The 16,591-nt window shown below is 45.8% G+C and overlaps 1 protein-coding gene across 3 annotated transcripts in view; it reads left to right on the forward strand.

Moving 5' to 3' along the window:
• The window catches only part of LOC133418487 (NLR family CARD domain-containing protein 3-like), a 55,582-nt gene that overhangs the window by 12,031 nt on the left and 26,960 nt on the right, over window positions 1-16,591 (forward strand). For 2 of the 3 annotated variants that reach the window (XM_061707198.1, XM_061707199.1), the window contains exons 2-10: window positions 6,641-6,764; window positions 6,842-7,033; window positions 8,985-9,152; window positions 10,418-10,573; window positions 11,103-11,181; window positions 11,651-11,858; window positions 12,310-14,323; window positions 14,453-14,626; window positions 14,840-15,010. In XM_061707198.1, the coding sequence (XP_061563182.1) occupies window positions 6,682-6,764; window positions 6,842-7,033; window positions 8,985-9,152; window positions 10,418-10,573; window positions 11,103-11,181; window positions 11,651-11,858; window positions 12,310-14,323; window positions 14,453-14,626; window positions 14,840-15,010 (3,245 nt within the window). In that variant the 5' untranslated portion in view covers window positions 6,641-6,681. The remainder of the gene's footprint in view (window positions 1-6,640; window positions 6,765-6,841; window positions 7,034-8,984; window positions 9,153-10,417; window positions 10,574-11,102; window positions 11,182-11,650; window positions 11,859-12,309; window positions 14,324-14,452; window positions 14,627-14,839; window positions 15,011-16,591) is intronic. The other variant, XM_061707200.1, reaches the window with a different exon arrangement.

A 16,591-nucleotide genomic window follows, 5' to 3' on the forward strand; every position in this document is an offset into this window, starting at 1 on the left:
GCTGCAGCCACTCAGGCTGACGGGTGGAGAGGTTGACGGGCCACACCTGTGTCCCGTCAGCCTGAGTGGCTGCAGCTCCTCCACCCTGCCACAGCATCACAGGTAGATTTATTATATACTACTTCTGATTTATAAAGCTCAGCATAAAATTATTGAAATACAGAGTTGATTTGCTTAGGATCTGTTACCAAGATCCCATCTTTAGATTTAATGGTTGGGATGTCAGCAAATTGATCGCTAGATCGAATTTTCATTGCTAATATATGACTAGGTCTGGATCCATGAAAGTAATATTTCTGTCTTACTCTGTGAATATAAAATTCTGACTGAGCCCTATTTAGGGAATTTATTTCTTTTTTAACTAGCTGTGGTATCTGACTAACTATTTTGTAATGCATGATCCAGTTCTGCATATTTAGATTCAAGCTGCTGTCATTTGTGAAGTCTATCTTTTTTTAAATTGGATGAAAATAGAATAACATTATTTTGGATAAATCCTTTAGTGGCATCCCAGAGAATCCTAGGATCATTCACTGATTCCATATTAAATTGTAAAAATTCTGTACATCCATCCATCCATCGTCCGCCGCTTATCCGTTCCCGGGTCGCGGGGGCAGCAGCCTCAGCAGAGATGCCCAGACTTCCTTCACCCCAGACACTTCCTCCATCTCTTCCTCCATCACTTCCTCCAGCTCCTCCGGGGGGAGTCCGAGGCGTTCCCAGGCCAGCCGAGAGACATAGTCTCTCCAGCGTGTCCTGGGTCTTCCCCGGGGTCTCCTCCCGGTGGGACATGCCTGGAACACCTCCCTAGGGAGGCGTCCAGGAGGCATCCGGTACAGATGCCCAAGCCACCTCAGCTGACTCCTCTCAATGTGGAGGAGTAGCGGCTCGACTCCGAGCTCCTCCCGGGTGACCGAACTCCTCACCCTATCTCTAAGGGAGCGTCCAGCCACCCTGCGGAGGAAACTCATCTCGGCCGCTTGTATACGCGATATCGTCCTTTCGGTCACTACCCAAAGTTCATGACCATAGGTGAGGGTAGGTGCGTAGATTGATCGATAAATCGAGAGCTTCGCCTTTCGACTCAGCTCCTTCTTCACCACGACGGACCGGTACACCGACCGCATAACTGCGGACGCTGCACCGATCCGTCTGTCAATCTCCCGCTCCATTGTTCCCTCACTCGTGAACAAGATCCCGAGATACTTGAACTCCTCCACCTGAGGCAGGACTTCTCCACCCACCCGGAGAAGGCATGCCACCCTTTCCCGGTGGAGAACCATGGCCTCGGTCTTGGAGGTGCTGATTCTCATCCCTGCCGCGTCGCACTCGGCCGCAAACCCGGTCTGATGAAGCCAACAGGACAACATCATCTGCAAAAAGCAGAGATGAAATCCTGTGGTTCCCAAACCGGATCCCCTCCGGCCCCTGGCTGCGCCTAGAAATCCTGTCCATAAAAATTATGAACAGGACCGGTGACAAAGGGCAGCCCTGCCGGAGTCCAACATGCACCGGGAACAAGTCTGACTTACTGCCGGCAATGCGAACCAAACTCCTGCTCCCATACCAGACAGCCCTTAATAGAGGGCCCCGGACTCCATACTCACTGAGCCCCCACAGAATGGTACGAGGGACACGGTCAAATGCCTTCTCCAGATCCACAAAGCACATGAAGACTGGTTGGGCAAATTCCCATGAACCCTCGAGCACCCTGCAGAGGGTATAGAGCTGCTCCAGTGTTCCACGACCGGGACGAAAACCGCATTCTGAATCGGAGGTTCAACTATCGGCCGTATTCTCCTCTCCAGTACCCTGGCGTAGACTTTCCCGGGGAGGCTGAGAAGTGTGATCCCCCTGTAGTTGGAACACACTCTCCGGTCCCCCTTTTTAAAAAGAGGGACCATCACCCCGGTTTGCCACTCCAGCGGTACTGTCCCCTTCCTCCATGCAATGTCGCAGAGGCGTGTCCACAAAAACAGCCCTACGACATCCAGAGACTGGAGGTACTCAGGGCGAATCTCATCCACCCACATTTTTCCTCAAATTGTATTTTGAATTTCTCATACTTCAATAAGGTTGTATTAAGCTGTAGTGTTGTCAATGGATACTGAGCAAAAAAAAAAACACCTTGTGATCTGTGATAGTCATAGGCAATAATGAACAATTTATAATATTAGAGAAAATGTTCTTTGTGGCAAAGACAAGAAAGATGGGAAAAATCGACGTTCAGTTGGATTGACCATACGCCAGATGTCTATTACTCCAAGATCAAATGCCCATTGACGTAGAGCCGCTGATGCAGATTTTTGCTCACTATTTTCATATATGCCATTCCTATCTTTTTCATGATTCCAAACAGCATTAAAAGCTGCTCCTATTATCTGCTCCTATAAGAGAGTAATCTGTGAGATCTAAAAGCATTTTAGTGAGAGTATCATAGAATTTCTTATCAAAAGAATTGGGAGCATAAATTGACACCAATGCAATGTTCTTATTATATAACTGCATTTTGACTATCACAATCCTTCCTTGAGTATCTTGGATTTGTTCTATAATTTTAATATTGAGTTTACATTTTATTACAATAGCTACTCCTTTAGAATTTGTGTTTGCTGAGGAAAAACCTATAACATGAAATAATATATTATTCATTCTAGTTACATCCTTGGTTACCAGATGGGTTTCTTGTAATAAGGCAATATCTGCCCTTTTTTGCCGCAGTATCTCTAATATACTTGTCCTTTTATGAGGGATATTAAGGCCGTGAACATTCAAAGATAAAATATTCAACGCAGCAACACAGGGAAGTTGGTGCCTGGGGGGGCAGGTTTGTGTGATGAGGGTCCGTTAAAGGGCCAGTCCTCTCTTTGGCCTACGAACTAACTGCTGTTGTCTTCAGTAGTTGCTAAGACATATATTGTAAACATCTCTTTCTGAACCGTGATGAAGTGTTTGTTCTCAGAGTTCTGACCCCGGACCATAGCGGTTAGCGGTTAACTAAAGGTGGTGGCTGCAGCTTCTGCCTGCTGGGTGTTAAATATTAATCTAATAAAAAGTTTTACTGCAGTATGGAGGACAAAGTTCAGTGTTTCTGCAGTTGGAGACATCAGCGTACTTTATGACATCACACCTCAGCTAACAGGCTAACTCTCATCCAGAAACATTACATTTACAGTTTTTCACAATTGTTTAAACACATTTCCTGATTGACTACCTCACTTTCTCAAAACTCTAAACAAAAATTGCAAAACTCACACACAAAATGCAAAATCCTACACTTCTCTTGCAAAAGCACACTCTACCTTCAAAACAGTGTTAACTCTTCACTAAATGGTATTTCCTTCTCAAATGCCAAACACATACATCATTTGAGTAGACATTTCTAAGCACCCACTGAACACTGATGTGCAGAATGGAAGACACTATAGTATGAATGGAAAACACTATATGAATGCCTCAGTGTTATGCCTTCAGCTGTTGGATGTAATATATCACCATATAGTATTCTTATGTATAGGCTACTCAAATAGAAAACAACACACAATTCTGTACTGTAACAACAAATAATACAGTTTTTCACAATTGTTTAAACACATTTATTGGAACATCAGACACAATGTGCACAACCTGAAACTCATTTTTCAGGTGGCTGAACCAATCCTGCTGAACTCCAAGCACATTTACTGCTCTAGACTCAAATTCCCATTCCATACCACACATTTCTCACAACACTACACACAATTCCCAATATCCTGCACACTCTTCCTGAATTCCCTCTCTTGCTGATCACACAGAACACACAGCCAGTCACATTTCTAAACTCCAAAGGCTGTTGTGCAATATGCAATCAGCAATTTGCCATTGAATTCATATTCATTGATGAAGCGGGGTTCAACCTTGTAAAAAGAAGGCGCAGAGAGAGGAATATCATCGGCCAGCGTGCCATCACAGAGGTCCCTGGCCAACGTGGAGGGAACATAACAATGTGTGCTGCCATCAATCACCACGGCGTCCTCCATCACCATGCCTCCATCACCACCATTGGCCCCTACAACCCTGCACTTCTTCTAGCATTCCTGGACCGGCTCTACAATATCATTGTCCAGCCAGACCAGATGGAGGACACAGAGGTGGTCAGGTTCCTTGTTATCTGGGACAATGTCAGTTTCCACCGGGCTGCTCTGGTCCGTGACTGGTTCAGGGTCCATCCAGAAGTTGATGTCCTATATCTCCCTCCATACTCTCCCTTCCTCAACCCAATTGAGGAGTTTTTCTCTGCCTGGAGATGGAAGGTATATGAGAGAAATCCTCAAACACGCATCCCACTGCTGCAGGCCACGGAGGACACATGTGGCGATGTCACTGCTGAGGCCTGTCAAGGCTTCATGCGGCGTTGTAGGAGATTGTTCCCCCGCTGCTTGGCCAGGGAGAACATCGACGTGGACGAGGTCCTGTGGCCAGCCAGGGATGAAAGGCATTTTTTTTGTTCCGGGGACCAGTTAACTGAAATTATAGCTACTGTTGAAAATGAGATGAAACTCGTAAAGAAATGGTTTGATGTAAATAAGTTATCTTTAAATATAAGTAAAACAAAGTTTATGATATTTGGGAACCGTAAAATAGATAAGGTAGTTAAATTGAGAATAGAAGATAAAGAAATAGAAAGGGTGTTTGAGACAAAATTTTTAGGTGTCATCATGGAGCATAAATTAAATTGGAAGATGCATATTAATCATGTCAAATCTAAATTAGCTAAATCGATAGCCATATTATATAAGGTAAAATATATGTTGAACCAGCGTGCTTTGTATATTTTGTATTGTACTATGTGTATTCCCTACATTACATACTGTTTAGAAATATGGGGGAGTGCATATTTTACCCATACTAAACCGATCTTTATTCTTCAAAAAAGAGCGGTAAGGATTATCACAAAATCAAATTATAGAGAACCATCAAATTAACTATTTATTAAATTAAGGGCATTTAAATTCTTGGATTTAGTGGAATACAAAATAGCATTGATAATGTACAAAGTGTTCAACAGATTGTTACCTAGTAAAATTGTAAGCATGTTTAAAATAAGGGTAAGTAGATTTGAGCTTCCAGGGAAACGTATGATTGAAAAACCAAAGTCTAGGACTAAAATTAAAGATCAATGTATTACTGTAAGGGGAGTAAATATATGGAATGCACTTGATGATAAATTGAAGATGTGCCAGTCGATTCATGCATTAAAACGTTTGTTTAAGTATAATGTGCTTGAAAAATATGATCCAGTAGATGATACTATTACGAAATTATGTTTTGGGATTGTGTAAACAATATGATTTATTTTTTTATATTATGTTTTGTATGTTTGATCTGAATAAGTTGATCATGTGAGAAGGGTAGGCGTAAATAAGCAATAGCTTCAGCCTATTCCTTTTCGGTTAGGTCTCTCTTTTTTTATGGGAAATAATGCTTTCAGTTGGTGACTACATTATGAATGACCTGACCGAAATATATATTTTCATTCATTCATTCATTCATTCATTCAATCATCCCTCGCCCCCCTCGCGCCTTGGATTAGCACCGGATGTCATCCCCCCCAAAAAATAAATAAATAAATAAAATGGGTATTGATTTTTTTTGTTTAGGAGACAGAAACTAATGGCACTTTTCGACAAGTACCGACTCTGCGCGCTTCTACTCGTCGACTATTCTGCCGAGGTTCTGAGCGGCTGAGTCGGCCCTGGATCTGACGGCATCACAATACAGGCCACTGATTGGTCGGGGGGGCGTCAGACGTTTGAATCAGGAAGCGGGAGTCAGCGCGAGAACGACTCGCAGCTCTTCATTTTATCCGACAGGCAATGGCAGCGCAAAAGTCTGTTTGGTGATCCAACTCTGAGGTGCAGATGTTCATAAACCTGGTGCTGAGGAGAGAATTAAAAAGATCTAGACGGAGATAAGGAACCACCAGATCTACCAGGAGAGAATTAAAAAGATTTAGACGGAGATAAGGAACCACCAGATCTACCAGGAGAGAATTAAAAAGATCTAGAGGAGATAAGGAACCACCAGATCTAGGAGAGAATTAAAAAGATCTAGAGGAGATAAGGAACCACCAGATCTACCAAGAACTCTGTCACTTCTCAGCTGCTCGTGATTTCTCATCAGCGCCAATGAACAAAATGAAATAAAAAAAAGCGTCGCCGCTTGAAGCTTCTTTCACTCTAATTTTTTAACTTGATGTCGAACACAAGCCACAGACCTACCAGCACATTTATCATTTCCTCCAGGTTCTACATCTTTAGTGTTGTCTTCTCTGTTTAGATACACAATCAAATACATCACAGCAGCTTCGCTCCAACCTCCTACTTCTGGTCTGGGTGTTGAAAACAAACGGGGAAGAGGCGGGTGGAGGCGAGACGGAGCGTCCCGAGTAGTGGATAAGCGCCATAAGAGCAAACGTGTGATTAAATGGAGTGTAAATGTGGGTTGAGGGTGTGAGCTGAGCTGCAGCTCCATGACTCCATCTAGTGGTCGGATAGGAGAAGTGCAGCAGCTTCCTCACTGCTGTCGGACATGAAGCTGAAGAGAAGATCAGTCAGATCTGCTCGTTGTTCATCTACCATGACGTGTGTTTCCTCTGCAGATGAAGGTAGAAGGTGTGTGAGCTGAAGTGAATCCAGCAGCATGGATCAGTGTGAGGACAGAGAGGAGGGAGTCCTTCCCTCCAAAACCTCCCCCAGGGGAAAACCTGAGAGAGAAGAAGAGAGGTGAGATGATCTAACTGTCCATGACTCTTCTGCACGTCAGAGTTCAGCCCTCACGTCACCAAACACCTTTATTACAGGAGACGACATCGTCCTGGACGTGGACGTGGACGTGGACCTGGACCTGGACCTGGACCTGGACCTGGACCTGGACCTGAACCTGGACCTGGACCTGGACCTGGACCTGAACCCAGCTGTGTGTCCTTGAAGAGTGATGCATCAAAGGAATTCTATTGGGATTTTAAAGATACCCGACGTTCTCCCTCAGTGAGGTGAGTTTTACATAAATGTTTCTGAAAAATGTAACAGAGACTGAAATGTTTTTATCGTAACATGATTATTTTTGTTTTAGAAATATGTGTCTTGATAATTTTCAGTTCATTTTTTATCTATAAAGCATCTATTACAATACAAGTTGTGTCTAGGAGCTTTCCAGAGACCAGGGGCCTCATCTATAAAGCTTGCTTGCGCAGAAAAAGCGCCTCAAAGTTGCGGAAGCCGCCATCTACGCAAAGCCTCGGATCTAAAAAGAAAAAACTAACCGAAAAATCTGCTTATCTTTACGGCAACTAGGACCCTCCCGTAAGAATTTACTTAAGACACGGGGAACTGGCGACGCAGGCTGTGAGGTGGTGAAATGAATAATAATGTCATCACATATCACAACATATATCAGACTCATAATAAAATAGTGCTGATAACGGAGCAGGCGGCGGGGGGGGGGGAGGGCATGTATATATTAAATACAATTAGTGGAGATACGGTAGAGCGATGTGCAATTTGATTATGCACTTTATATTAACGACGGGTTTTGTGCAATATGTATACTCCATTTTGGTGCCTGTGCAATATAATTTATCTCCTCGCACTAAGCACTTTAAAATATAAACACTTTAACATATATCCACTATACCTGTACTCTACTGTTTAGACTCGTTTACACAATGGTCGTTGGTCTCTTGTTTTTATTCTTTGTACTGAGTTTCGTGTTGTGTTGTGGTATTATGTGTTTCTGTCTTTGTTTTTTCTGATTCGTTTATGTTCATGTTACCATCAACCTGCCAGGGGACTACGGATGGAAATTAGCCTGAGGCTATAATCTGGCATATTTACATTTAAATGTTCATTAATATGCACTGTCCCATTTTAAATAAATAAATAAGAAAATAAGGGGTGTGACTGCCGCTCCGAACCCACTACTCCACGCCGAAGAGGAAAAAAGAAAGTGTTCTGATTAAAATAAGGAAAGTTGGACTATATAACAATTGCGTTCATAAGGATAAAGTTTTCAAAAAAATAAAAATTAAAGAAATAGTCCCTTCTCCCCGTGTGTGTCTGCCTGTCATGCACGGGTACGTGCGCACATGTTGTTTACTTTTAAGCCGGAATTATGGTTCCGCGTCACACCAACGCAGAGCCTACGCCGTAGGGTCCGGCGTAGGTGTGCGTCGCCGCGAACCCTACGCCGTAGGCTCTGCGTTGGTATAACGCGGAACCATAAAACAGCCTAGAGCAGCTCTGAGGGGAGACGGGAGGGAGGAGGGGGAGCAGGGGCCGCCGGGCCGCCGTCCCGAGTGTCTTGATGATTTGCTGAGCTTACCGTTAGTTTTTAAACTGTAAAAACTGGGGCGGGGGGGACAAATACATGATTTTGAAAAGTGGGGGGGACATGTCCCCCCTGCCCCCAGTGGAAATTGCGTCGTGGCACTAACGGGCAGCAACGGCGTGCTGCCACTCACTCGCTTTATTTTATACTATTTATATACTTTTTCTACTTTTACTGTGACCACCAAATAATCTCGTTTCACTGTCCTCTCTCCAGCTCATCCACAACATCTAGATCTCAGATCTCAGTGAAATTCAGTGGCACGGTGGCTCGACACGTTCATTCATTCTGACACCAAACAGGCTGCAGGAAGCCACTGCGCATGCTCAGCAGGCTCATTCATATGCAAAAAAATACCATTTATGGCATGAAGTGGGCGTGTAGAGGGCGGGATATGAGGCGGATTCAGCTGCGCAACCTTCCAGCTGGACTGTGATTTATGAAGGGGACATTACGTGCAAGTCTGCGTGCACGCAGTTTTATTGATCCGGATTTTTTTTTGCGCCCGCCATTTCCGGCTTTTGGGTGTACGTGCACTTTTAGTATGAATTCTACGCACTCCATTTTAAATGAGGCCCCAGAGCACCACCTCACGTCACCAAACACCTTTATTACAGGAGACAATCTGGACCTGGACCTGGACCTGGACCTGGACTTGGACCTGGACCTGGACCTGGACCTGGACCTGGACCTGGACCTGGTCCCAGCTGTGTGTCCTTGAAGAGTGATGCATCAAAGGATTTACGTATCACTTTTAAAGATGATCCTGTTTGTCCTTCAGAGAGGTGAGTTGTTTGTAAATGTTGTTTCTGAAAAACGTAACTGAGACTGAAACGTTCAATAAACTGTTTCACTCTACCAACAAGGAAAAGAATTGTCACACAACTTTTATTACCCATTTTAGATTATGCTGATGTTGTCTACCAGAACACTTATGAACACACATCTTAAACCCCTCAATGTAATTTACAACAGTCTCTGTAGACTTGTCTTACGGTGCCCAAACCGAACTCACCACTGCTCCATGTATCAATCATTAAACTGGTTTAATCAGCTCAAGACGACAACACCACTGGTTCCAACTCATGTTCAAATGTATCCACTTTAGTTATCCATCTTACTTAAAACAATATTTGATTCCATATACATTTTCGGGCTGGTGTAGTTGAGGACCCAGATGCAGGAGTTCCAAAAAACAGGGTTTTATTTACAAAAAGGGCAAGAACCAAAAACGCTGCAGAACAGGATTATCAAAACACTAGAGCAAAAACCGAAGGACACATGAAGGAAGGAAACAGTACGGACCGACAAGGAGCAAGGGAAAGACAAGACAAGATATACACAAGGGGGTAACGAGACACAGGTGTGAACAATCAGGGCAGACGGAAGACAGGCGGGGCAAAACAGAAACACAAACTGGGGGAAATGTCAAACACTGACATACATCCTCATATTCTCTCAGAAACACTCAGAAACCGTACTTTTTTGTTCCTTTGACGTTTAAAGAAATTGGCAGACGTAATTTTAAGTTCAAAGCTTCATCAGACTGGAACAACCTACCCATCAATATAAGAAAACTTAATTCATTACATCTTTTTAAAAACTCACTATATTCCAACCTCAATAAGTTGCCTGTAGTGGTATTGCCTTCTCATTGTATTTATATTTATTTATTTTATATATAATGTATCTATTTTTTCATATATTGTATCATAATGATGACGACAATGACTATTATTAATATTAATATTGTTGTTCTTGTTGCTATTACTGCATTATATGCAGTGTTTACTTGTGCTCTTTGGGTGTGGTAGGCCTTGACTGGTGTGTGTTTGTGTGTGAGAGCCTTATTTATTATGTATGTTGTATGTAACTGTACTGGGATACTGTAATGTTTTTTACTGTGTTGTATGTTTTTTGTTGGACCCCCTCGAAAACGAGATGATTCATCTCAAGGGGCTATCAATTAATACATTTACTTACAAGTTGTTTCTAGGATCTTTCCAGAGACCAGAACATGGCCTCACGTCACCAAACACCTTTATTACAGGAGACGACCTGGACCTGGATCTGGATCTGGACCTGGAACTGGACCTGGACCTGGAACTGGACCTGGACCTGGTCCCAGCTTTGTGTCCTTGAAGAGTGATGCATCAAAGGATTTACGTATCACTTTTAAAGATGCTCCTGGTTTTCCTTCAGAGAGGTGAGTTGTTTGTAAACGTTGTTTCTGAAAAACGTAACTGAGACTGAAACGTTTTCATCGTAACATGTTTAAAGTGAACATTTCTCTGTTTTGCTGCCATTCTTAGATGGTTGTTGATGTTTCCAGAAACACAGCAGACTATAAAGGGGGTGTTGGAGTCTCTTCTGAGTGACTGTAGTTCAGCGGTTTGTCCAGCAGGGGGCATCTTTCTGCTGTGGTTGCAACATCATTTAGGGAGGAAGTTCTCCTCAGGTGGACGGTGTTGCTGGATGCAGGAGGACAGACGGTTCCTGGAACCATGTGAACATTGATCTGTTGAGAAGCTGGTCTTTGTGGACACTTGCTGGACCTTCTTGTACCACCAGATTGAGAGCTGGTACTGGGAGTAAGACGTGGACGTTCTCAGTCTCAGGAGGACCAGAGAACCTTTAACATGACAGGAAGTCCTCTGGTGGACTGTCCTCATCCAAACATGACTCCATGGACCTTCAGACATCATGTGACCTAGTTCTTCATGATTCCTCCACAGAGTGGACCAGCAGATCTCAGAATCCCCCAGTGGTCCGTCTGTCCAGCAGCATCAGACCCAGCTGGACTCCGTCTTTCAGGTCTGTACATGAACAACAACTGTCTCCATCTGTCCTGATGTCCATCTGCATGCTGGTCTCTGGAGACAAGTGGACTGTCAGTCTGTCCATCATGGACCTGATGTTTGTCTCCATGCTGGTCTCTGGAGACCAGTGGACTGTCAGTCTGTCCATCATGGACCTGATGTTTGTCTCCATGCTGGTCTCTGGATACCAGTGGACTGTCAGTCTGTCCATCATGGACCTGATGTTTGTCTCCATGCTGGTCTCTGGAGACCAGTGGACTGTCAGTCTGTCCATCATGGGTCTGATGTTTGTCTCCATGCTGGTCTCTGGAGACCAGTGGACTGTCAGTCTGTCCATGGACCTGATGTTTGTCTCCATGCTGGTCTCTGGAGACCAGTGGACTGTCAGTCTGTCCAACATGGACCTGATGTTTGTCTCCATGATTTCAGTCTGGTTGTGTCCTTCATGTGGTCTTCTGTTCCAGCTGCTGGAGGACGACATCGTCATGTTTGTGAAGGACGAGCTGAAGAAGATCCAGAAGGTTCTGAGTCCAGATTACCCAGAATCCTCAGAGAGTCTGGAGGAGGATGAAGATGAAGAGCAGAAGAGCATCAGAGAGACATTCATGAAGATCACAGTGAAGTTCTTGAGGAGGAGGAAGCAGGAGAAGCTGGCTGGCCTTCTGCAGAGCAGTAAGACGTTTCTCTGAACATCTGAGCAGCTGGATAAATGACACCCAATGTCTCAGTAGATGACCAACATTCACAGATCAGACACAACATTAAACCCACTGGAAGGTGGAGGAACTCAGCTCATCTTCTGTTAGGAACATCTCATTAATAGGGTCATTAATATCCCAGTAAATAAGAGTTTTATTCTAAAGAGTTGAACCGTGTGGATTCAATATTCAGTTCCAGCAAACACAAAACCAACACAACTGGTGTGTCTGAAGTGAATCGTAGAGGAAACACTGTTCTTGTTCCTCTGATTGATCGGAGGGGTTTTTGGGAGGAAAACGCTTCAATACTCCTCATTGAACGGCTGATCAGTGAATGTTGAAATGTTGATTATTTAGAGGAAGTAGAACTTGTTTTGGGCTGGTTTTAATCACTAAGTGGTTTTCTTTATTTCATCTTTATTTAGAGACCGTCACTGCCGTTTGTCAATCCAAACTCAAAGATCAGCTGCAGAAGAAGCACCAGCATGTGTCTGAGGGGATCATTAAAGCAGGAAAGAAAACCCTTCTGGAGCAGATCTACACGGAGCTCTACATCACAGAGGGAGGGACCGGAGAGGTCAACAATGAACATGAAGTCAGACAGATTGAAGCAGCATCCAGGAAACCAGACGGAGCAGAAACAGCCATCAGACAGGAAGACATCTTTAAACCCCCACCTGGAAGAGATGAACCAATCAGAACGGTGATGACGAAGGGAGTGGCTGGCATCGGGAAAACAGTCCTAACACAGAAGTTCAGTCTGGACTGGGCTAAAGGCAGAACCAACCAGGACATCCAGTTCCTGCTTCCATTCACCTTCAGACAGCTGAATGTGCTGAGAGAGGAGAAGTTCAGCTTGGTGGAACTAGTTCATCTGTTCTTCTCTGAAACCAGAGGAATCTGCAGCTTTGAAGAGTTCCAGGTCGTTTTCATCTTTGATGGTCTGGATGAGTGTCGACTTCCTCTGGACTTCCACAACTCTACAATCCTCAGTGACCCCAGAAGGTCCACCTCAGTGGACGTGCTGCTGACAAACCTCATCAGGGGGAACCTGCTTCCTTCTGCTCGTCTCTGGATCACCACACGACCCGCGGCAGCCAATCAGATCCCTCCTTACTGTGTCTCCATGGTGACAGAAGTCAGAGGGTTCACTGACCCACAGAAGGAGGAATACTTCAGGAAGAGGTTCAGAGAAGAGGAGAAGACCAGCAGGATCATTTCCCACATCAAGACATCACGGAGCCTCCACATCATGTGCCACATCCCAGTCTTCTGCTGGATCACTGCTACGGTCCTGGAGAACGTCCTGGAGAACGTCCTGGAGACCAGAGAGGGAGGAGGGCTGCCCAAGACCCTGACTGAGATGTACATCCACTTCCTGGTGGTCCAGGCCAAACTGAAGAAGGTCAAGTATGACGGAGGAGCTGGGACGGATCCACACTGGAGTCCAGAGAGCAGGAAGATGGTGGAGTCTCTGGGAAAACTGGCTTTTGAGCAGCTGCAGAAAGGAAACCTGATCTTCTATGAACCAGACCTGAGAGAGTGTGGCATCGATGTCACAGAGGCTTCAGTGTACTCAGGAGTGTTCACCCAGATCTTTAGAGAAGAGAGCAGCCTGTACCAGGACCAGGTCTTCTGCTTCATCCACCTGAGTGTTCAGGAGTTTCTGGCTGCTCTTCATGTCCATCAGACCTTCATCAAGTCTGGAGTCAACCTGCTGGGAGATCAACTAACAACTCACCCTTCTCCAATCAGTTTCTATCCGACACCTGTGGACTGGACCTTACAGAGTCCAAACAGACATTTGGACTTCATCAACTCTGGAGTCAACCTGCTGGGAGATCAACGAACAACTCACTGTTCTTCAACCGGTTTCTATCAGACACCTGTGGACTGGACCTTACAGAGTCCAAACGGACATCAGACCTTCATCAACTCTGGAGTCAACCTGCTGGGAGATCAACGAACAACTCACCGTTCTTCAACCGGTTTCTATCAGACAGCTGTGGACTGGACCTTACAGAGTCCAAACGGACACCTGGACTTGTTCCTGCGCTTCCTCCTGGGTCTTTCAGTGGAGACCAATCAGAACCTCCTAAGAGGTCTGATGACATCAAACCAAAGAAGTTCACAGAACAATCAGGAAACTATCAAATACATCAAGGAGAGAATCAGTGGGGATCTGTCTGCAGAGAGAAGCATCAACCTGTTCCACTGTCTGAATGAACTGAACGATCGGTCTCTGGTGGAGGAGGTCCAACAGTCCCTGAGGTCTGGACGTCTCTCCACAGATGAACTGTCTCCTGCTCAGTGGTCGGCTCTGGCCTTCATCTTACTGTCATCAGGAGATCTGGAGGTGTTTGACCTGAAGAAGTTCTCAGCTTCAGAGCAGGCTCTACGGAGGCTGCTGCCGGTGGTCAAAGCCTCCAAGAAAGTTCTGTAAGTATCAACCTCAACGTGATTTAACACAAACTTTACTGAAGACCAGCAGAACAGTTGGAGACACAACTACATTTTCTTCCATAACAGTGAAATAACCTGGTTGTTGTTCTTTTCTTCTGTCTGCAGACTGAGTGCCTGTCACCTCTCAGAGGACATCTGTCCACTTCTGTCCTCAGTTCTCAGCTCTCAGTCCTCCAGTCTGACAGAACTGGACCTGAGCAACAACGACCTGCAGGATTCTGGACTGGAGCAGCTGTGTCCTGGACTGGAGAGTCGACACTGTCACCTGGAGTCTCTCAGGTCAGGAATCATTCAAGTCTTCTCCAGGTCCAGTGAACCTGCTGCTAAACGTGTCTGCAGCAGGACACTTGAGCAGAGAACATGCAGCAGACCTGTGTTGTGTGTCTGCAGCAGGACACTTGAGTAGAGAACATGCAGCAGACCTGTGTTGTGTGTCTGCAGCAGGACACCTGAGTAGAGAACATGCAGCAGACCTGTGTTGTGTGTCTGCAGGCTGTCAGGCTGTCTGATCTCAGAGGAAGGAAGTTCTTCTCTGGTCTCAGCTCTGACCTCCAACCCCTCCCACCTGAGAGAGCTGGACCTGAGCTACAACCATCCAGGAGAGTCAGCAGGGAAGCTTCTGTCTAGACTGGAGGATCCCCGCTGGAGACTGGACATTCTCAGGTAGGACACTCTCAGGTAGGACACTCTCAGGTAGGACACCCTCAGGTAGGACACACTCAGGTAGGACACTCAGGTAGGACACTCTCAGGTAGGACACTCTTTGGTAGGACACTCTCAGGTAGGACACTCTCAGGTAGGACACTCTCAGGTAGGACACACTCAGGTAGGACACTCTCAGATAGGACACTCTCAGGTAGGACACTCTCAGGTAGGACACACTCAGGTAGGACACACTCAGGTAGGACACTCTCAGGTAGGACACTCTCAGGTAGGACACACTCAGGTAGGACACACTCAGGTAGGACACACTCAAGTAGGACACACTCAGGTAGGACACTCTCAGGTAGGACACTCAGGTAGGACACAGGAGACACTCTCAGGTAGGACACTCTCAGGTAGGACACTCAGGTAGGACACAGGAGACACTCTCAGGTAGGACACACTCAGGTAGGACACTCAGGTAGGACACTCTCAGGTAGGACACTCTCAGGTAGGACACTCTCAGGTAGGACACTCTCAGGTAGGACACTCTCAGGTAGGACACTCTCAGGTAGGACACTCAGGTAGGACACTCAGGTAGGACACACTCAGGTAGGACACTCTCAGGTAGGACACTCAGGTAGGACACACTCAGGTAGGACACTCTCAGGTAGGACACACTCAGGTAGGACACTCTCAGGTAGGACACTCACAGGTAGGACACTCTCAGGTAGGACACTCTCAGGTAGGGCACTCAGGTAGGACACTGAAGTAGGACACACTCAGGTAGGACACTCTCAGGTAGGACACTCTCAGGTAGGACACTCTCAGGTAGGGCACTCAGGTAGGACACTGAAGTAGGACACACTCAGGTAGGACACACTCAGGTAGGACACTCTCAGGTAGGACACACTCAGGTAGGACACTCTCAGGTAGGACACACTCAGGTAGGACACACTCAGGTAGGACACTCTCAGGTAGGACACACTCAGGTAGGACACTCTCAGGTAGGACACACTCAGGTAGGACACTCAGGTAGGACACTCTCAGGTAGGACACTCTCAGGTAGGACACACTCAGGTAGGACACTCAGGTAGGACACTCAGGTAGGACACTCTCAGGTAGGACACACTCAGGTAGGACACTCTCAGGTAGGACACACTCAGGTAGGACACTCAGGTAGGACACAATCAGGTAGAATACTCAGGTAGGACACTCTTAGGTAGGACACTCTCAGGTAGGACACACTCAGGTAGGACACTCTCAGGTAGGACACACTCAGGTAGGACACTCAGGTAGGACACAATCAGGTAGAATACTCAGGTAGGACACTCTCAGGTAGGACACAATCAGGTAGGACACACTCAGGTAGGACACTCTCAGGTAGGACACTCTCAGGTAGGACACTCAGTTAGGACACTCTCATGTAGGACACTCTCAGGTAGGACACTCTCAGGTAGGACTCTCAGTTAGGACACTCTCAGGTAGGACACTCTCAGGTAGGACACACTCAGGTAGGACACTCTCAGGTAGGACACTCAGGTAGGACACTCTCAGGTAGGACACTCAGGTAGGACACTCAGGTAGGACACAGGACACTCT

Source organism: Cololabis saira, chromosome 18, assembly GCF_033807715.1.
Source record: "Cololabis saira isolate AMF1-May2022 chromosome 18, fColSai1.1, whole genome shotgun sequence".
Classification (NCBI taxonomy): Eukaryota; Metazoa; Chordata; class Actinopteri; order Beloniformes; family Belonidae; genus Cololabis; species Cololabis saira.